At 38.3% G+C, this 15,807-nt stretch overlaps 2 protein-coding genes across 2 annotated transcripts; both read right to left on the reverse strand.

Annotated features, from left to right (window-relative positions):
- Window positions 1-101: 101 nt before the first annotated feature.
- On the reverse strand, window positions 102-10,228 carry LOC132139655 (myosin heavy chain, fast skeletal muscle-like). Its single transcript, XM_059548171.1, has 39 exons — window positions 10,014-10,228; window positions 9,780-9,923; window positions 9,539-9,695; window positions 9,417-9,444; window positions 9,151-9,262; window positions 8,867-8,959; window positions 8,663-8,726; window positions 8,477-8,575; window positions 8,267-8,370; window positions 8,046-8,184; window positions 7,788-7,906; window positions 7,517-7,666; window positions 7,267-7,437; window positions 6,854-7,174; window positions 6,567-6,629; window positions 6,347-6,434; window positions 6,114-6,231; window positions 5,906-6,029; window positions 5,665-5,801; window positions 5,299-5,554; window positions 4,964-5,206; window positions 4,690-4,866; window positions 4,457-4,602; window positions 4,281-4,371; window positions 3,775-4,164; window positions 3,571-3,697; window positions 3,252-3,370; window positions 2,974-3,170; window positions 2,707-2,890; window positions 2,455-2,620; window positions 2,248-2,372; window positions 1,847-2,155; window positions 1,523-1,726; window positions 1,312-1,437; window positions 1,056-1,226; window positions 780-884; window positions 613-708; window positions 357-488; window positions 102-220 (listed from the first exon to the last, which is right to left on the reverse strand). The coding sequence occupies exons 1-39, from the start codon at window positions 10,218-10,220 to the stop codon at window positions 206-208; spliced, it is 5,817 nt and encodes a 1,938-aa protein (XP_059404154.1). The 5' UTR covers window positions 10,221-10,228; the 3' UTR covers window positions 102-205.
- Window positions 10,229-11,828: 1,600 nt separating this feature from the next.
- Window positions 11,829-13,157, reverse strand: LOC132135226 (myosin-6-like). The gene is made up of 5 exons (XM_059547182.1): window positions 13,033-13,157; window positions 12,855-12,945; window positions 12,749-12,760; window positions 12,221-12,705; window positions 11,829-11,880 (listed from the first exon to the last, which is right to left on the reverse strand). Exons 1-5 carry the CDS (start codon window positions 13,155-13,157, stop codon window positions 11,829-11,831), a joined length of 765 nt encoding a protein of 254 aa, XP_059403165.1.
- Window positions 13,158-15,807: the final 2,650 nt, after the last annotated feature.

Genomic DNA, 15,807 nt, shown 5'->3' on the forward strand with positions numbered 1-15,807 from the left:
GTGTATTAGAACTTTAGAATATTTTAGTATTTAAATGATAGTCATTTTTTAAATTAATTTATTTGTAAATAAATATCCTTTAAAGATCACTCCAAAACAAATTTCTAGTGAGAAAAGATTTATTTCAAAAGGAATATTAAATGTAAATCTACAGAACAATCATATTATATGACTTCAGTAGAGGCTTCCATCAGGTTTGAGGGTTTCACTCTTCTTTGGCCTGAGACAGAAAAAAAAGGACATAAAGAAGTCATGTAAATAATAAGTACATAAGCCGAATACTGTATGTTTCTTCTCAGTAAGTGCAAGAAATCATTTACTGTACTGAGTTCATACTCTGCTTTAATGCAACTGACCTTTCCAGCATCTCGGCTCTTGGCTCTGAGTTTGTTGACTTGAGACTCAGCAATGTCAGCACGCTCCTCAGCCTCCTCCAGCTCATGCTGCACCTTCCTCAACTTGGACATGTGAGAGTTGGCTTGCTCCTCCTAAAGAGTACCAATTTGACCATGTTTGTTAACTAATCAGTGGAACATCAGTGATATCGCACCAGTAAATAAATAACTAATTAATAATCAAATGTGTCAAAATGTTCAAACAAATTTAACATACCGCCTCCTCAGCCTGTCTTTTGTAGGCTTTGACCTTCAGCTGCAGCTTATCAACCAGATCCTGAAGTCTGTTGATGTTCTTCTTATCCTCCTCAGTCTACAAACAATGAAAAATATTTCAAAGATTTGTGTGGATAAATCTGTGGAATTGGTCGGGTATGATCATACCTGATAAGACAGCTCTTTCACTCTCCTCTCATATTTACGGACACCCTTAACAGCATCGATTCCACGTCTCTGTTCTGCTTCAATTTCAGCTTCAAGCTCACGGACCTTTGATAGCACATAAAAGTTTTCAGACAAGTGTACACCCTAGTAGTTATTGCCTGTTAACTACTTTTGGAAGTGGAGATGGTGCTTTAATTTTAGGAATAAGTCTAAGCAACATCTGAGATTTTATCCTAAAATTATATTTTATATGAAATTTAAAAAAAATTTTTTTACCCTACTCTCCAGTTTCTGGAGTTGTTTCTTTCCTCCCTTCATGGCCAGATTCTCAGCCTCATCCAGACGGTGCTGCAGGTCCTTCACTGTAACCTCCAGATTCTTCTTCATCCTCTCAAGGTGAGCACTGGTGTCCTGCTCCTTCTTCAGCTCTTCTGCCATCATTGCAGCCTTTTGCACAAATACAGAAATTCATTAGATACACATTTTTCAGGACACATGTCTTGTGAATCATTTGGGAACTACTGTTTCTCACATCAGTGATGGCCTTCTTGGCCTTCTCCTCTGCATTCCTGGCTTCCTGAACAGTGTCGTCAACTTCACTCTGGATCTGAACAAGGTCAGCCTCAAGCTTCTTCTTGGTGTTCAGGAGACTTGTGTTCTGCAACATGAAAAGCAACAACATTAATATTTTAAATGATGCTCTCAATATCCTTAATTTAACTGTAAAAACAATATGCCCTTACCTGAGAGTGCAACAGTCCGACACGCTCACTGGCGTCCACCAGCTCTTGTTCAGCCACTTTGCGGCCTCTCTCTGTCTGCTCCAGAGCAGCTCTCAGCTCCTCAATCTCAGCTTGCATCAGGGTGTTTCTGCGCTCCACCATGGCCACCTGCTCCTTCATGTCTTCCTGTCCTCTCAGAGCATCATCAAGGTGAAGTTGGGCATCCTGAACATAACAATAGCTTTACAATAAGCTTGCAGTGTGCTATCTGTTGGTCTTTTCTAAACAAAGGTTAGATTATACAAACATATAAATGCAACTTAAAGTCTAAGAGAAGTCACTTACCTTGAGTTGTCCCTGAACGTTCCTGAGCTGTTTCTGGGCCTCAGCAGCCTGGCGATTTGCGTGGCTCAGCTGAATCTCCATCTCATTAAGGTCTCCCTCCATCTTCTTCTTGATTCTCAGGGCATCATTCCTGCTCCTGACCTCAGAGTCCAGAGTGCTCTGCATGGATTCAGTGACTCTCTGGCTGTTCCTCTTGATCTGCTCCATCTCCTCATCCTTCTCTGCAAGCTTCCTGTCAACCTCACCTTTGACCTGGTTTAGCTCAAGCTGGACACGAAGAATCTTGGACTCCTCGTGCTCCAGAGTGCCCTATTGATAATAAAAACAACATTTACATTTCAGAATGAACAACACAGTATAATGGTTTTAGCAAGAATTACAGTTAATCTCCAGATACTCACTTCAGCCTCCTCCAGGGCGGTCTGAATCTCTGCCTTCTCAGTCTCCACTTGTTTCTTGGCCTTTTCCAGCTCATGGATGCTCTTACCAGTCTCACCTAACTGCTCTGTCAGATCTGAAATCTCCTCTGTACAAAGGAAAAATATAATCTGTGTCATTATGAACATTCAGTAATCATATATGTTTACTTCACAATGTTTCATTCTTACGCTGCAGATTCTTGTTCTCTCTCTTGAGGGTCTCCAGCTGATCCAGAGACTCCTCATAGGAGTTCTTCATCTTGAACAGCTCAGTGCTGAGTGAACGAGCCTCTTTCTGGGCTCCTTCCAGCTCTGCCTGACCTTCTTCATATTTCTGCTTCCATTCTGCCAGGACCTTTGATGAAAATATTTTGGGGTAGGTTTCATTTGTGACATGTTCAACAAAGCCCATTGCAGCCTATTTTAAAAGAGAAACTGTACCTTGTCAAAGTTCCTCTGCTTCTTGTCAAGGTTGGCAGCCAAAGAGTTGGCTCTCTCCACATCAATCATGAGGTCCTCCACCTCACCCTGGAGTCTCTGTTTAGTCTTCTCCAGAGATGCACATTTAGAGTTCACAGCCTCAATTTGTTCCTCTGCCTCTTGAAGGCGCTGAGCCAGCTTCTTCCTGTTAAGCATTACACATTGCATTGTATTCAAAGCTACGAAATAGCTGTGAGAATCAGGAATATTATTCAGTAATCTATGTACTTGGACTCTTCAAGCTCCTCAGTGCGCTGGATGGCATCAGTTTCATATTTGGTTCTCCACTGAGCAACTTCACTATTGGCCTTTGACATTCCCCGCTGCAGCTCAGCCTTTGCCTCCTGCTCTTCCTCAAACTGCTCACGGAGCAGGTCGCAGTCATGACGGGCTGATTGCACAGCATGGGCCAGTGCATTCTTAGCCTAGGAGACAAATACACATAATATTAGCTTTGTTATATAGTAAGTGGAAAATATGTCTTTGTACTGATCGTGCTGTATTACCTTAACCTCCTCTTCAATCTGCCTCTTAATCTCCTCAATTTGCTGAGTGAAAGCTTGTTTGCCTCTGGTGAGCTGAGAAACCAGAGCCTCCTTCTCCTCCAGCTGACGGCCAAACTCACCTGTTTAGATTTAGATTCACTGTCAGACTGTGCAATATCTCTTTTAGTTAATATATAAACAAACTCTTTGAAAGCAAAATTTAAATATGTGAGCTTGCTCTAATAAGACTTTGTCAGATATTCAGTGCTAAATAATCTTGATAAACCATACTCAATTACTACTGAAGTAGTTTTAATTGCATCATGATTGTCTGCTTTACCATTTTCAGTTTGAAGTCTTGCTCTTTGAGCACTGAGGTCATTTATCTGGCGAATGTTCTCATCATTCTTGGACTTAATTTCACTAAGTTGGTCCTCAAGGGTGCGACACATTTTCTCAAGATTAGCCTGCAAATACAGAAGTTATTAGATGTCTGAAAAACGTCAAGACATGTTTTATATATTTTACACATTAAATTGCCAACCTTTGCTTTGGCAACAGCCTCCATGTTGCTGGAGAGATCATCAATCTCCATTTTGTATTCACTCTTTTCTTTCTCAAGCTTCTGCTTGACGCGCTGGAGGTTGTCGATTTGCTCTCCCAGCTCGGCCACACTGTCTGCCTGCTTCTTACGGAGGGCTGCAGCAGTAGCTTCATGCTGGAGGGTGGACTCTTCAAGATCACGACGCAGCCTCTGGAATTCAGCTTCACGCTTCTTATTCATCTCGATCTGAGCAGCAGTGGCTCCTCCAGCCTCCTCAAGCCTCTCACTGATCTCCTCAAGTTCCCTGGAGAGATCAGCTCTCTGCTTCTCAACCTTGGCACGAGCAGCACGCTCAGCCTCAATCTCTTCCTCCAGTTCCTCAATGCGAGCCTACAGTGGCAAGTAATCAATGAAATCTTACTAATTTTTATGTCACCTTTAGCTTTAACAATATATATATATATATATATATATATATATATTAACGAAAAAAATTTAAGAAATACCTGAAGCTCCTTGATCTTCTTCTGGAGTTGAGCACCCAGAGATTGTTCATCTTCAATCTTGCTGAGCAGCTGGCTTGTTTCAAAGTCTTTCCTGTGGGTATTCAATGATAAGTGGTTGTAAAACAATACCACAACAACAAAAAAGTTTTCAATAAAAGATTTCATGTTTTAATTACTTTTTAAGTTTCTCGTCAGATTGCTGCTTATCATTCTCCAGGTCCATGATGGACTCTTGTGCTAATTTCAGGTCTCCTTCAAGCTTTCTCTTTGCTCTCTCAAGATCCATGCGGAGCTTCTTCTCTTGTTCAAGGGAGCCCTCAAGCTATGGGAAAATGATATATAAAATATGTTCAGGGCAAAAAAGCCTGTTAATTTAACATATTAATGACTTGTTTAATTAGGAACTCACATCATCAACTTGCTGCTCAAGTTTTGTCTTGGATTTGGTCAGGGTGTTGACTTTGTCCTCCTCTGCCTGAAGATCATCCAGGGTCTGCTGATGTGCCTCTTGGAGAGCTTTCTTCTCTTTTGTAAGTTTGGCAATGCTCTCATCCTGAGATGCCATTTCCTCAGTCAAGTTCTTGACCTGTGGGATTTTTTGTTCCAAATGAGCTTATTTTTTCCAACAATGAATATTTTATGTAAACATATTAAATAGATATTAAATCTAATCTTAATCCAACCTTATTCTCAGTGGCGTGTTTCTCCTTTTCCACTTTAGCCAAGGTAAGCTCCAGGTCATCAATGTCTTTCTTTAGCTCAGAGCACTCATCCTCCAGTTTTCTCTTCTTGGCTGTCAGTTCAGCATTAATTTCTTCTTCATCCTCCAGTCTCTCAGTTGTCTCTTTGAGTTTAGCTTCAAGCTGGATTTTGCTCTTGATCAGACCCTCACACCTTTCCTCAGCATCTGAGAGATTCTCAGATTCCTGTTAGAAAAATAGATCGCTATAATCACTGAAAACCACATTGCTATTTTTAATGGAGCCAAAACTCAGTTAATTCAATTAGAAAAACTCACAGAAGCCACTTGCAGCTGCAGATCATTTTTCTCTTGCAGCAGTGCCACCATCTTCTCTTCAAGCTCCTTCTTTTTGGCTTCAGCCTTGGCAAGATTTTCTTTGCATTTCGTAAAGTCCTCTTTCATGGTTGCCAACTCCTTCTCAGTCTCAGCACTCTTCAGCAGAGGCTTAATCTTGTAGTAAACTTTCATCCATGGCCAGTGTTTGACATTCATGAATGAGCGAATGTTGTATTGGATGGTGTAAATGGACTCCCTATGAATAATTCATAATTAAATGCCATAATCATCATTTACCATTCACACAGTTATCATTTCTTTCTTTCTCTTTCTTACAGTTTCTTCTTTCTTTATGACATTACTCACCTCCTCTCCATCATCTTCACAAACTCCCTCCTCATCACGTAACCACGGCAAAGAGCTTGAGTCATTGTGACCAGAGCAGCCAGTTTCTCATCACGCATCTCCTCAAGAGTACCCAGAAGACCAGCTTTGAAGAACACCTACATTTATACATAACAGCAAATCAAAGGATATTGATTTACCTGTATAGGCTTAATAATCATGATTAATAAATCTTTGAAAGGCTGTAAAGTAGAACATGAACCTTTGTGTGTCCAAATCTGTACTGGTCATGATCGATATCTATGGATCCTAGGAGTTTCTCACAAGCCTTCTTGTTGTCAATAAACTGCCCCTCTGGGATTACACTGGCATTCAGCACCTTGTATCTGTGTTAAATTGATCAAAATCCTTTATATTTTTTAGTTAAGAGCCTCATACAGTAATTGGTGTTTTCACATGTTCCCATTTACCTCTGCTTGAAGTCACCATAGAGGATTCTGCTGGGGAATCCCTTTCTGCAGATTCTGATGCCCTCCAGCACACCGTTACACCTCAGCTGGTGGATAACCAGGAAGTTCTCCATCAGACCTGTAGGGAACCATTTACAACATAACGATAGTAAATTAACTTCATCCTTGTTATGTACATTAATATTAAATATTGCATTCATTTCAGTATACCTGTAAGCCCTTAATAACTTTACCTGGAGTCTTGGACTCATTGGGAATCAGACAACGCACAAAATGTGGGTGAGTGCTCCTCAAGTTGGTCATAAGCTTGCCCAAGTTCTCCTGTTTAATCATGAAAAGTTACAGTTCTCTCAGTTGTTGATATATTATTTACATGTCCTGAGTCAAGCAAGCTGATGTACAATCACTGCTTTCAATTACATCATTCACACTTGGTCTCAAATAAAGACATACTCTGAACTGAGAAGACACTGTCTGCATGGAACCACCCTTCTTCTTGCCTCCCTTCTTGCCGCTCTCTGTTTAAATGAAGAGACAGAGTAACACATATAATGTAACTTAATCAAAGTTCACATAAATTGTAAATTACAAAATTGTAATTTCATAAGTTTAACTTGATATACATAAACATATTACTCATTTCTGTGTATGTGCACTTGGATGGGATAAATGCAGATCTCAAATTCCAAGTATGGGACACCATACTTGGCCACACGTCACTTTCACTTTTATATTAACACTAATTTTTTTTTTTCATTACCTTCAACAACAGGTGGGTAGAGAGAAGCCAGCAGTTTGACAGAAGACTTCTGGTAAAGCTGCACAACAGACTCATTCAGTGGATCCTTGTTCTTGTCCAACCAGCCAGAAATGTTGTAGTCCACAGTTCCAGCGTAGTGGACCAGGGAGAAGTGGGCCTCAGCCTTGCCTTTGGCAGGCTTTGGTTTCTGGAAAGCATTGCACTTGCCAAGATGCTGATCATACAGCTTGTTCTTGAAGGAAGTGTCTGTAGCCTTGGGGAACATGCACTCCTCTTCAAGGATGGAGAAGATACCCATGGGCTGTTTATGAAAGAATGTTGTTTATTGCTACAAATTAGTAATTTTTGAGAATGGAAAATGGAAATTGAAAGGTTCATAAACCAGTTAAAAACCTTCTCAATGAGCTCAATGCAAGCAGCCAAGTCCATCCCGAAGTCAATGAACTCCCAAACAATGCCCTCCTTCTTGTACTCCTCTTGTTCCAGCACAAACATGTGGTGGTTGAAAAACTGTTGCAGTTTCTCATTAGTGAAGTTGATGCACAGCTGCTCCATGCTGTTGAACTGCAGGAAGAAAAAACATTTACTGACTACTGAATATGACACAGTTTGCCATGAGAAATGATAAAAGAATCATTCTTACATCAAAGATCTCAAAGCCAGCAATATCCAGCACACCAATGAAGAAATTTCTTTGTTGTTTTGTGTCCAACATCTGGTTGATACGAACGACCATCCACAAGAACATCCTCTCATAGATAGATTTGGACAAGGCGCTTACAGAGTTGTAAACCTGTAAGTAGAACAGAGTGAATATTTTAGTAAAAATGTTTGCTTTTTAAAGTAAATAGTTAGACTGACTGAAAATTTTCAGGTTGAATACAAGGACAAGCTAGAAATAAGTTACTAAATACCTGTGGCACGGTCTGGCCTTTGGTCACAAACTCATTTCCGACCTTGACTCTGGGGTAGCACAAAGCCTTCAGCATATCAGCAGAGTTCAAACCCAGAAGGTAGGAGATTTTATCAGCCTCTGTGATTTAGAAGGTTACAAATATAAAAAAATAAATCCATACATTTCTTGCCCTAAAACTAAAACATGGATATCTAAAAAAAAAAAAAAAAACAAAGCAGTGTGTGTGATGACAAACGTTGGTATTATTTAGTCTCACCCTCTGTGCCATCAGGCTCAGCCTGCTCCTCACGCTGCTTCTGCTTGAACTTCATGTTACCATGATGGAGCACAGCTCCAGTGAACTTGTAGATGCCCATCTTCTCCTCAGCAGTGAAGCCCAGAATGTCAATAGCAGACTGGAAATTACAGAGTAGAATAAGCTCGTTGATCAGTCATATTTATATAGAATATGTTCATATTCAAACAGCATTGACTCACATCAGTAGCCATCAGCTCCTCTTTATCATCAATGCTTGCCACTGTGATCTGACCCTGACTGCACATGGGGAAGTCATAGGGGTTGGTGGTGATGAGCGTCATTTCTGTAAAACACACAGAGCATTTACTATTATTGTTGTTGTTGTTTTTAAGTATCTTACAACAGTTATTATCAAGCATTGATACACTGAATGCAATATGTGCATCTACCAATCAGCTCAGGCTTGTGGTTGGTCATCATCTGGTAGAAGATGTGGTAGCCTCTCTCATCTGGAAGCTGGAATGTCACTCTAGACTTCTCCAGCAGATCTGTTGAGAAAATGTGTCACAATCATCTGAAGAGTGACAGACAAAGACAAATGTGCAGGATGGGTAAATGAAATCATGTCCACCTACATGTCTCAATGTCAGCACTAGCCAGTTTTCCTGATGTACCGAAGTGAATTCTGATGAATTTACCCTGTTTGAAACAAAATAACCTTTGAGTTCCTACTGTGCAAAAGAAGCCAGCTTTTAAAACAGTTCATAAAAAACTATATAGAAAAAATTCAACACAACTGACCAACTGTACTGTATGTAAATATAAAGTGGTGAACTTACAAAACGAGAGGAGTTGTCATTTCTCACAGTCTTGGCATTACCATAAGCCTCGAGCAGAGGGTTGGCAGCAATAATCTGGTCCTCAAGAGAGCCCTGTGATGTTTGAAAGATTATTCATCATCATTATTATTATCGTTGTTGTTCTTGTTGTTTTATTTCTAAATACTCTTTGCAGCAGTTTCACAAATTCAATATATTAAATATTGTGTATATATTACTGTCTATATTTCAGAAAAATATACTTATATTGTTAAGTACACTTATATTTTTACATAGTCTCATACCTGCATTTTGCTGGGGCCCTGCTCTTTCTTCTTATCACAATGAACTGCAACTGTGGCAAAGTACTGGATGACACGTTTGGTGTTCACAGTCTTTCCAGCACCAGATTCTCCACTGGTTTATTAAAGAATACAGAAGTATATTCTTATATTCTATTTTGCAAACATCTCCATATATATATGTGTGTGTGTGTGTGTGTGTGTACTTTATATTTGCCAAACATATACTTTCATTTATTGTCACAGTCAAGGAAATGAAAAAAACTTACGTAATCAGGACAGACTGGTTTTCTCTATCTGTTGATTGTAATGTGTACAATGTCCAGTAAATCTCTTTTATTAACAGCAACTCTTATTTAAATCTATATAATTAAATTCAATCAGATCTTACCAGTCAGCATGAACTGATAGGCGTTGTCAGAGACAGAGAAGATGTGAGGTGGGGCCTCCATACGCTTTTTGCCTCTGTAGGCAGCCACCACTTCTGCATCATACACTGGGAGCCACTTGTAGGGATTCACAGTAGCGCAGAACAGTCCAGAGTAGGTCTGAAATGAGCAGAAACCTGGTCAGATTGCAACGAAACTGACAAAATGAACATCAGTGCTGTTTTACTTTGCTCCAGAACTCACGTAGATCATCCATGCGGCATAACGCTCTTTGAGGTTATACAGCACAGAGGGTTCATTGAGATGGGTCATCATGGCCATGTCCTCAATCTTGTCATACTTGGGAGGATTCATTGGGAAGACTTCATCCTCTTTAACAACTTTCTCCTGTAAATTTCATACATTGGATTTCAGAAAGACCAGAAAAACATGTAAAATGAAATATGTTTTAGTTTTCATGGAATGTTAAAAATTCACCTCCTTTGTGTCAAGCACAGTAACAGTGACTTTGGCACCGTCTTTGCTCTTGATGGTTCCCTTGACGTACAAGTCTTTAACATCAACCACATAGCAGGCACTCTTGGCATCGAATGGTTTGTTCTGAGCCTCGATTCTCTCCTTCTCAGGCTTACGAAGGAAAACGGCAGCTTTGCCATAAATGGCCATCTCCGCGTCTGTACTCATGGTGGCGGCTCACTAAAATTTGTAAAAAAGAAACATTGTAGTGCTTTTTGGATCAATGAAATAACTTGGTTCTTATGTAAGTCAGGTCTATTAAAAAATAAAAAGCTTATTAAAATAATAAAAAGAAAATGTGAACACATTATTCCTTAATTGATGCTGTCCTTGATTAGTTCTGTTGTCACAAGATGCATTTTTTCTGGTGCATTGTAATAAACACAGATTAAACTTTAATTAACAAATTAAACAAATTAAGAATTGTTTTTATTTTTATTTCAGTTCTGTGTACCACAGTGCACATACGCTATGCGTACAAAGTATCACGAGTCCCACTTAACATATGCTATGGGAGAATTATAAAACACTTAGAACTAATTTATCCAAAATATCAGCACATCTACAATAATCAGTCTACATCCATTTGACAACAGGCCTACTAATATTCAACAAAATCCTTAATGCAGTAACAGAATGTATATTTACCACCTACCTTTTCTGCTTCTTGAGACCAGATGAATTTTTTAGAGCCCTGCCAAGAAATTCAGTTAAACATTAACAACATTTAGAAAAAGATGGTTTATGTGAATGTGGATGTAATATAAATGTTTATTTTATTTTAAAATATTATCTTATTAATGACGTTATCCTCTGTCATATCAGTTTGTTTAGTACAAGCTCACACAAATAACAACATCAAATGCAAAATACTTCAGCGTCTTACCACAAGTTGGAATGCCACTAGTCTCCTCTGAGCCTGGTCACGCTCCCCTCCATGCTTTTATTGAGGTCAGTTTTGCACACCAAGCAGAGTCTATATATAGACAAGCTTTTAGAGTCTTATTTTATGGTAAGAAGCTACATCTATTCTGAGTTATCAACATATATGACAGCCTTTAACACAGTTATGGTCATCACATTAATTTGACAACACAATACTTCAAAAAGATGTTCACATTTGGATTAAGTTAAATGATAGATTTAAATATAGTTATCTTTTATAGAAATCATCATATAATACTTTTTATATATATCATATAATACATTTACATATGTTTACATATTTACATTTATACTCTTTCATTTAAATTGACAAGAAAATTTCCTTTCTGCATAGGCATAGGACTGTAATTGATTTTAATTGTCTTCATTGGGAAATGAAAATATTTAATGATATGTTAGGGAATTATTATTTTTTTTTGCAGTTTAAATTGGAATAATATCAAAAAATATAAATTACGTATTTGAGATCTAATTTTTTGTTTTCTCATTTAATATAGCAGATATACAAATCTGTGTAAGTAACGATTGACTGTCAGATCGTTATGTTATTTCTCTCATAAAAATGCCATGATAGTTCACTGCCAGTTTATGGGCAATAAAGTGTCTATTTATACCTGATGCAAACTGATAGTGTAGTGGAGAAGAGGCAAGAGGCAAATTAGACCCAAAGTATGAATTTGGTCATGTAAGCTGCACTTAGTAAATATATCACATATGCATAAAACGACCCCCCCCCCCCAGGGCCACCACAGTTTCTACTAACCCCCAAGTCTTCCATTACAAGGGGCCCAATGCAACTATATATAAACTATATAAAGGAGACAAGAAAACCTAGCAATTGCACTGACCACAGCTCTTGTCTCGTAGATTGTTGATCACATTGCTGTAGTACAAAGAGCAATAGTGTGTTTACAATCATTCAATTAGCAGTTTGAAAATGTTCGTAATATGGGAATACTACATTTTAAAATTAAAACAAGATTGACAGATAAGATAAGCATAAGTGTAAATGCAGTAAAGAAAAGAGATTTCAGCCAGGAAGTGTCTAGAATCTTTAATCACATGGCATTTTAAATTGCGTATTTCCGCAGGGAGTCACAGAAGCAACTGCTACGAGATGAATGGAAATGCTAACAGATAACTTTCTCCCAATAATATATTGACCTGTTAGACTTCTAGATATGTTGTGTTGTGATAGTATACAGCTCTTGTGATGTTCATACTTGGCCCTCAAGCTCCTCAGTGCGCTGGATGGCGTCAGTTTCATATTTGGTTCTCCACTGAGCAACTTCACTGTTGGCCTTTGACATTCCCCGCAGCAGCTCAGCCTTTGCCTCCTGCTCTTCCTCTCCATGTTGCTGTAGAGATCATTAATCTCCATTTTGTATTCACTCTTTTCTTTCTCAAGCTTCTGCTTGACGCGCTGGAGGTTGTCGATTTGCTCTCCCAGCTCGGCCACACTGTCTGCCTGCTTCTTACGGAGGGCTGCAGCAGTAGCTTCATGCTGGAGGGTGGACTCTTCAAGATCACGACGCAGCTTCTGGAATTCAGCTTCACGCTTCTTATTCATCTCGATCTGAGCAGCAGTGGCTCCTCCAGCCTCCTCAAGCCTCTCACTGATCTCCTCAAGTTCCCTGGAGAGATCAGCTCTCTGCTTCTCAACCTTGGCACGAGCAGCACGCTCAGCCTCAATCTCTTCCTCCAGTTCCTCCAATGTGACAAGTAATTAATGAAACCTTATTGGTCTAAACTTTTACCTTTACCTTTAACAGTGTTTTTTATTATATATATATATATATATATATATATATATATATATATATATATATATATATATATATATATATTAAACAGTACTTGAAGCTCCTTAATCTTCTTCTGGAGTTGAGCTACCAGAGATTGTTCATCCTCAATCCTGCTGACCAGCTCGCTTGTTTCAGTGTCTTTCCTGTGGGTGTTAAACAACAAGTAGTTTTTAAAATAATATCACACCTTAACCATAAAAGTTTTTATAAAAGTTTAATGTTTCAGTTACTTTTTAAGTTTCTCCTCAGATTGCTGATTGTCATTATCCAGGTCCATGATAGACTCTCGGGCTAATTTCAGGTCTCCTTCAAGCTTTCTCTTTGCTCTTTCCAGGTCCATGTGGAGACTCTTCATTTTCCTTATCTTACATTAAAATTGAGGTCATCTGGTCATTTAGGTAATTATTCCAGTCATTTCATTCCGATTGGATAAACAAGCTAGTAGCAGATCTCTAAAGTCGTTTGAGTAGTAAATCAATATGGCAGACACATGTTTAGTTTAATAATAATGATAATAATGATTTAATTATGTGATTGTAAAATAAAGCATTTTATGACAAGACTCAAAATGGCTGACAATTAGGTATTGAATACTGAATCCCATATTGAAACTAAAGAGTCCAGTCTTGTGGTTTTTGGTCAAACTGTTCATTAGTTTTGAGCATTAGCTATGAGCAAAAATATATGTTCTTGTTTTCAAGCAGAAAAAAAATAAATTAAGTGCATTTTGCTTAAAACAAGTAAGTAAAATAATTGAGAATATTTTACTTACCCCTCTGGCAGATAATTTTACTTGTTTTAAGCAAAATGCACTTAATTTAGTTTTTTTCCCCTTGAAAACAAGACTAAATATCTTAAGTCATTTGGCTTATCTAGTAAAGGTATCTTGATTTAAGAATTGTAAGATATTTTGACTAGAAACCAGACAAAAATACTAAGTATGATAAGCCGTTTTTTTGCAGTGAATGACCTTACCAGCTTCCGCCAAAGTCCTTAACTTTTTATTCGCTTGGTATAAATATCAGATGAACTGTCTAGGAGCTTTTTAAAAAAGTATTTAATGTTCATACTGTCCTCTATGTTTGTGCCAAATTTCAGAACTTTCCCACGAGCAGTCCTATGGACAAAAGAAGAGACAAAAAATAATGCAATACAGAAAAATACGATGGGGGCCTATGCACCTACAGAACTTGGCCCCTAAAAATACAATAAATAATGGGTCAATGGGACCCATTCCTTAAATTTGTCTAAAATAATTGTAAGTTATTTTTTTTCTTATGACCCTCCCATAAGGCACATTTTTGGAGAGTCTGTGATATTGTCAAATGCACAAGATGACCTCTATTTGTCATAAATTCCTGCAACTGCTTCAGAGTTCCTATAGACCTCTTGGTAGCCTCTCTGACCAGTTTTCTCCTGCTCTTTCATCCAATTTGGGGTTGGGGGTTACATCGTATTCTACATTCTCCTAAACAGAGCTTCAAAGTAAGCATAATAATCCTGAAGAGGTAGAGAAACTGTACATATTTAACTGAATAGTAAACTAGTATTAAACTATTTACCTCCTGGGAGAGTCTTTTGTTTAGCAATTAACTTTACCAATTCATACTGAAGAAACAAGTAAAACCAAAACCTCAGGCTTACTGACTGTGAGACACATAAATGTCTATTTATTTTTTTAAAAAAAATGACATTTTTGCCTTTATGTGCAGTGCATAGACAGGAAGCAAAGTGAAAGAGAGGGGGCAGGATCGGGAAGTGTCCCCAATCCAGGACTCAAACTCAGGACACCCAAAGCACATATGTTGTGTTTTATGCTGGCACACAGCTATCGTCACCGATCTGAATGTCGGTCCTTTTGCATTTAAAAGTACCAAGGGTCAGAGGGGGTAACCACAACCTTCCTCTCACTGCCAACAGGCCTTATTCTATGACTACTAGCTATGAGTCTTCCACTGATGTCATTTCCAAAGCCTAATTTAAGCCTCCTCGATATGCATTTCAAGATTTATAACTGGTCATCATATCTACTTAATCATAATCTATTAGCACTTTCTTAAATGCCAGCATGAGTTGAAATAGAATATCCCATTTCAGTTCCAGCCAGTGAACCACACATGGTCTTCTGCTGTAAGCCACAGTATGGCCTCTAACCTCTCATAAATTCAATAGAGATAAACTCTGCTTTAAGATTTGTTAACAGCTGTTTACCCTGTACACATGCATGCCATATATATTGTGGGTTATTTATTTTAACACATAAGTCCCATTATTTAATCTAAAGCTGAACGTCGTTTAACAATATGTATACTTAAAAAAGATTATGAGCAAGGAAGGTACATACTTACCTGGGTGTCATTAAGACAACCTATCAAACAAGTAGTCACCTAGCTAGGAAAGCTTGTTGCTAGTGCGAAAGGAGTCTGTGTTGACATTTTTTCTTGAGTGAAATGAGCGTTGCCTTTCATGTGTTTCTGGGTCATGTGCTGGTACTCATCCCTTCTGTGGAGGAGACAGTGACTCTCGAAATATAGGGTACTACATGGCTAAAATGTCATTATGTCGATTATGTACAATGTCTGCATTGTATTTGGGCAAACTTCTTTTCAGTTTTTTCAGATTGATTATTGTGTGACAACATAGTAACGCAAGAGCGATTCAACAGCATGCAGTGTCAATTTAGGAATTTTAGAAATCCTGGCCAGGACAGTCTGGGGTAAAACATGTTGCTTGCATGATTAGCATAGGCAGATAGATTATAAATATTACATGATACATGATCAAGAAATGCAATTAGAACTACCTCAATTCTGAACCTTTATCTTTTGAAAAAAATATTTTACAAACTCTCTTTTTTTGTGTGACAGATGCAACAGAAACCCACCTTATTATAATTTAGCGATTATCACCGGCCTATGAAAGAAAAAAAAAGCCTTCATATTGACGATGCACAAATTTATTATGTACTCTGGAACTTAAAGCATGTGCTGAAATTAATGTTGTCA

Source organism: Carassius carassius, chromosome 4 (assembly GCF_963082965.1).
Source record: "Carassius carassius chromosome 4, fCarCar2.1, whole genome shotgun sequence".
In the NCBI taxonomy this organism is placed as follows: Eukaryota; Metazoa; Chordata; class Actinopteri; order Cypriniformes; family Cyprinidae; genus Carassius; species Carassius carassius.